We start from the raw sequence: 5,904 nt of genomic DNA on the forward strand, positions 1-5,904 counted from the left end.
CCTTAAAGTATAAAATATGAATGTGACTGGCAGTCATTTTGACTCACGGCTGTTTGACTGGATTTGGACTGATTTTGCAAGGCCCACAGAATATTATGTTACCTACCAAAAGAAAGATTAAAGTCTCATCCTTCATCAGGAAAAAATAATAATATTTCCATCTGTTTCTGTTTTGCAGCAATTAGCATTAGAAAATAGCTAAGTTTCATCATTATTCACAAATCTGCTTAGAATTGTGAGAAATCTGGTTGATCTCTTGTACTCTGCTGCCACCTGCTGGCCATTGTGTAATAACTAGCATTTCTTCAACTGTTATTTGCAGTAGAGAGGCTGCATCAAAGCCTTCTGTAGCATTAAAACAACAACAAACAAAAAAACGTATAAATACATCTTTGGCACAGGTCAAACATTTAAAATAGACCGTATTTCTACGTTTTTGGCAGCAAACGAGTTAAATGCCACAATGAAGTCGTTTTTTTGTAAACATGTCTTGTCAAGCATCCATCCAGCATTCTGCCACAAAATTACAACTCACAAAAACATTTGAATGGACCAGAGAACTCGATTTCACCATTTAGCACATTTAAAAATAACGATGTATCAAACGGATTGAATTGATTGGCCAGCCCTAACGTCAAAAAAAGATAAATTTTTTCCTTCAGTGGCCGTCAAATCAAACGTGGCTTCAGGGGTCAGAATTTTCCAATCTCACTCAAGTTTGCCTACAGGTGAAGGAGGAGGCGGGCTTTGAGTGTCAGCCAATCACGTTGCTGCTGATCCAGGAGCAGGGACCTCAGTGGATCCGCTTCGTCTTCCTGGCCCACATCACAGGTGACCGCTCGCACCTGTTTGTCCACTCCGCCTTTTGCAGTACAGCAACCACAAGGATTTTTATTATAGTTTTTGGAATTTTTCATTTGAGTTGGTTTTGATTTCATTTTAAATTTTGTTCTTTTTAAATTGAGTTAGTTTTAATGAGTTTTTCAGAGTGGCTGTTAGTTTTTATTAGTTTTAGTTATTTAATAAATCCTTCGTTTTAGTTTAGAGTTAGTTTCAGTATTAGTTTTAGTTTAAAAAAAAGTGTATTACTTGTGTGCAATATTAAAAAAAAAAATAATTTAAATCCATAAAATACATTTAGTTAGTTTTAATTAGTTTTCAGGATGGTTTCAGGTTAGTTTTTATTAGTTTTAGTTATTTAATAAATGCTTAGTTTTGGTTAGTTTCAGTATTAGTTTTAGTTTAAAAAAATGTTTTTAATACTTGTGTGTATTATTAAAAAACAACAACAATTTAATAAATTAAATAAATGTAGTTACTTTTAATTAGTTTACAGGGTGGTTTCAGGTTAGTTTTTTATTCGTTTTAGTTATAGTTTAATTTTAGTTAGTTTCAGTATTAGTTTTAGTTTTTATTAAAAAATATGTATTACTTGTGCGCAGTATTTCAAAAAACAAATTTAAATAAATTTAGTTAATTAGTTTTCAAGGTGGTTTTGTTTTGTTTGTTTGTTTTGTTTTATTAATTTTAGTTATTTAATAAATGCTTACTTTTAGTTAGTTTCTCTTTTTTTTTTTTTTATGTGTATGACTTGTGCGCAATATTTCAAAAATTGCATGGGAGCGACATCATCTTTTGGTGCTTTTCTATTGGCTGCTGCTCGATGACGTCACTTCTGTCTGACACACTTTCAAACCTGTCCTTTTATCGGTTAATATCAAAATAAATCTACTTAAACTCGCATTTCAAATCATCACCGAAGGCTCCTGCGTTAAATTAATTGACAAAGATGAAAACAAATGACATTTTTACTATAATTATAGTTGTTTTAGTTTGTTTTGTAAACATAAAATGTAGTTGTTGTTTTTTTTATTTCGTGAAGGAAACAGTTTTTTGAATTTGAGTTTTAGTTTTTTTCGTGAGTTTTAGTTGACTTAAAATCAGCTTGGCGTTTACCGCCAGGTGGGAGCATCAAGACGTCGTTATCGGCAGATCAGGACTCGCTGCAGGCGGCCTGGTGGGACCGACGTGCCGCTCTGCCGCTGAGGGGGCGGGACATCTTGCGTCTCATCGACTTTGGCTTCAAGTAAGACCTTGTTGTGTTCACAAGTGCAAATTTCAACCCTGAGCCTCATCAGAGGATCTTCGACGTGTTTCGGAGTCAAACTGGTCTTGGACTTTTGAGCCAAGGGGGTCTTGGACTGCAGCAGTCTCAGAGTCGGTGTGGTTTTTGGATTAGTCTCTTGAGCGTCCCCCACCGTGCTGTGTTCAGGTACCATCGTGATGCCTGGCATCCCGTCACGCTGCCGCTGGACATGAGCTGCCGCCATGTGGTCCAGAGGTTGGTGCTGATCTTCAGTGCCGAACAGAACGTCTGGATTCTCTTGCTCAAAGGTAGACTACAGAAGAATCCTTTTGGTGGGTCACTGTGGAGAGAAAAAAAAAAGAAAATCGGAAAACTAAACGGTAATATACGGAACGGAAATAACAGAAAATGACTCTCGTAAAAGTACTTTTTTAATTTTATTATATAATTATTTCAACTTTTAACAGTAATTTTTACAAGATTTTGCCTTATTTATTTATTTATTTATTTATTTTTAATGTTTAATATGAAACATTTTCGCATTTTAAAACAATTAGAAATACGGTTGATAGTGGTGATGGGCCAATGCATCCGGAAGTCCAATTCTTTTGCTTTGCATATTATTCACGTGCTTCAAGCTTTCCCTTTTCCATAAATCACATTAGATATCCTTTCAAAATAAATGTTAACGTTTCTTTTTTTACGTACATTTTTTTTTCAAATGTTGTCGTCGGTCAGCCCCCAGGCCGCACGTGCCGACGGCGGCGGCGCTGAAGACCCACGCGGTGACGTGGGCGGCCAACACGGTGGTGCAGGACGCCATGCCGGCGGCGTACCACCGGCACAACGTGGACACGCTGGGCGCACTCAGCCTGCAGCACCACGGGCGCCAGCACGGACAGACGGACGGCGTGTGCTTCAACACGCTGGTGGCCCTAAGGCCCGACCGCGTCCGGCGAGACGGGGACGGCGCCCGGGTGCCCGTGCCCCCAGATGCCGAACGCCGGCCGCCGCCCGTGGAGAACCCGCGATACGTCTGGCACCGAGTCCTCGCACCCGACCTCCGCGACAAACTGCTGGAAAGGAGCCGAAAGGCCGACATCCTGCCCGTGCACAGCCTCTACTGACGGACACACGAACGGACGACTAGATCGGACGGGAACTGTCAAGATTATAGTCTGGCTTTTTTTTTTTTTTTTTTAAGTTAGTTTTAATTAATTTTCAGGGTGGTTTCAGGTTAGTTTTTAGTAGTTTTAGTTATTTAATAAATGCTTAATTTTAGTTTTAGTTAGTTTCAGTATTAGTTTTTTTTTTTTAAGTGACTTGTACTTAATATTTAAACAAAACATATTTAAATACATTAAATAAATCTAGTTAGTTTTAATTAGTTTTCAGGGTGGTTTCAGGTTAGTTTTTATTAGTTATTTAATAAATGGTTAGTTTTAGTTAGTTTCAGTATTCATTTTCTTATTATTTTTTTTAAATATGTCTTCTGCGCAATATTACAAAACGAATTTAAATAAATTAAATAAATGTATAATAATAATAAAATAATTTATTTTCAGGGTGGTTTCAGGTTAGTTTTAGTTTCAGTGTTTTAGTTTTTTTGTGTTTAACTTGTGCGCAATATTTAAAAAAACTAAACAAAACAATTGTAAATCAATTAAATATTTTTATTTTTTTTTAAATTAGTTTTCAGGGTGGTTTCAGGTTAATTTTTATTAGTTTTAGTTTAATAAATGCTTAGTTTTAGTCAGTTTCTGTATTAGTTTTATTTTTATTTTTTAATGTCTTGTGTGCAATATTTAAAAAATATATATATATTAAAAACATTTAGTTAGATTTAATTAATAATTAATTAAATAAAATTAATTGAATTAATGCGATTAGCTGGCAACCAGTTCAGGGTGTACCCCACCTAATGCCCGAGGCCGGCTGGGATAGGCTCCAGCACCCCCGCAACCCTTGTGAGGAACAAGCGGTTCAGAAAATGTATGGATAGTTTGAATTAGTTTTCAGGGTGGTTTCAGGTTAGTTAGTTTTTTTTTTTTATTAGTTATAGTTATTTAATACATGCTTCGTTTTAGTTCAGTTTGTTAGTTTCAGTATTAGTTTTAGTTTTTTTTATGTGTAGGACATGCGCAATATTTGAAAACCAGCATGGGATCGACGTCATCTTTTTGTGCTTTTCTATTGGCTGCTGCTAAGTGACATCACTTCTGTGTGAAACACTTTCAAACGTCCTTATTCCGGTTAGCATCAAAATAAATTGACTTCAATTCACATTTAAAATCATCCTCATGCATTCAATTAATTACTAAAGATGAAAACCAAGATCATTTTTGCTATAATTATAGTTAGTTTTGTAAACATGAAATGTCATTTTTTAATTAATTTTCGTTTTTCAAAGAAGCATTTTCGTTTTTAATTTATTTTGTTTACGCAATTGTTTTTTTTAATTTTAGTTTTTTCATTAGTTTTAGTTAACTAAAATAAACTTGATACTGGAGGTGGTGGGCGCTGCTCCTTAAAGGGGCTGTCTTTCAACAGAAACGTCCCGCTGTTTACAAAACAAACACAAAATGGCAAAATACAGGCTGGGAAGGTGGGGGTTTTAGGACGAAATTACCACAAAAGATTAACAAAAACACAGATGTGTAGACTGAGAGAAAGTTAAAGTGTGTACATCCTGTATTTAAAAAGTGCATTTTCCTGAGTGAATCCGGCAGACAGCCCCTTTAACTCATTTGCTCGCAAAAAACGTATATACCGGTTCTATTATAAGTATTTTAAGTGTCCCAAAGATGATGTGTTTTTTATTTATTTATTTTATATATGCTAGAGCATAGGCTTTGATGCAGCCTCTCGACTGCAAAGAACGGTTGAAGAAATTGTAGTTATTACACAAACAGCCAGCAGGTGGCAGCAAAGCAAAGGAAATCAACCAGGGCCATGTTTGGGGGGGGGGAATTGCTGCAAAACGGAAACATATATAGAAATATACTTTTTTTCTTCCCCTGATAAAAGAAGAGACTTTAATCAAATGAAGATGCATGAAGCAAATATTTGAATGTCCGCGACAATAAAAATGTAGGTCAGGTCAGTTCTGGCCACCATAAAGTACAAAAAAATAACTAAACATTATATATATATATATATATATATATATATATATATATATATATATATATATATATATATATATATATATATATATATATATATATATGTGTGTGTGTGTTTTGTTTGTTTGTTTGTTTTATGGAAAATGCCCAATTTGTATTACATTCTGATGTACAGATAGCCTGATTGTTTCTGACATCAGGTTGCATGACAATCATAATAAAAACTAATTGCAATAAAGCCTTGATTTTCCTGCATTTTTTTTTTTTTTTTTTTTTAAAGTAGTACCATGACCAATCATACAGAACACAAGATCCTAATATGTATGTGCATATATACAGAAGATATGCACATTGTTTTAGAAATAAAAAAACACATTTAGGGTAAACCGATTACAGTAACATTAACTTTTACAACTTTTTTTTTTTTTGTATTGCTTTTTTCTCAAAACATAAGACTGGACTTACTGGATAGCCCATAAACCACCAAAAAAAAACGAAGAAAATAATACATTTCAGTGTAAGTAACCATAGCAACCAACGATCGGAGGCGGGGAAATAGGTGGACTCCCCAATCTTTTGACCAGGCCCACCCACCACAGTGGCCCACACGTCAATTTGACCACAGTTGTGCTCAATGCGATTACGAATGGAATAATAATCTACATTTTCAATCGTCGCACCTCTATTTTATTA

At 35.0% G+C, this 5,904-nt stretch overlaps 1 protein-coding gene across 1 annotated transcript in view; it reads left to right on the forward strand.

The window, feature by feature from the left end:
* nudt18 (nudix (nucleoside diphosphate linked moiety X)-type motif 18) overlaps positions 1–5,227 on the forward strand; it is a 13,376-nt gene extending 8,149 nt beyond the window's left edge. The window contains exons 4-7 of the mRNA XM_077520860.1: positions 729–831; positions 1,963–2,086; positions 2,273–2,394; positions 2,825–5,227. Of these exons, the coding sequence (XP_077376986.1) occupies positions 729–831; positions 1,963–2,086; positions 2,273–2,394; positions 2,825–3,213 (738 nt within the window). The 3' untranslated portion in view covers positions 3,214–5,227. The remainder of the gene's footprint in view (positions 1–728; positions 832–1,962; positions 2,087–2,272; positions 2,395–2,824) is intronic.
* Positions 5,228–5,904: the final 677 nt, after the last annotated feature.

This window comes from Festucalex cinctus, chromosome 5 (assembly GCF_051991245.1).
Source record: "Festucalex cinctus isolate MCC-2025b chromosome 5, RoL_Fcin_1.0, whole genome shotgun sequence".
NCBI lineage: Eukaryota > Metazoa > Chordata > Actinopteri > Syngnathiformes > Syngnathidae > Festucalex > Festucalex cinctus.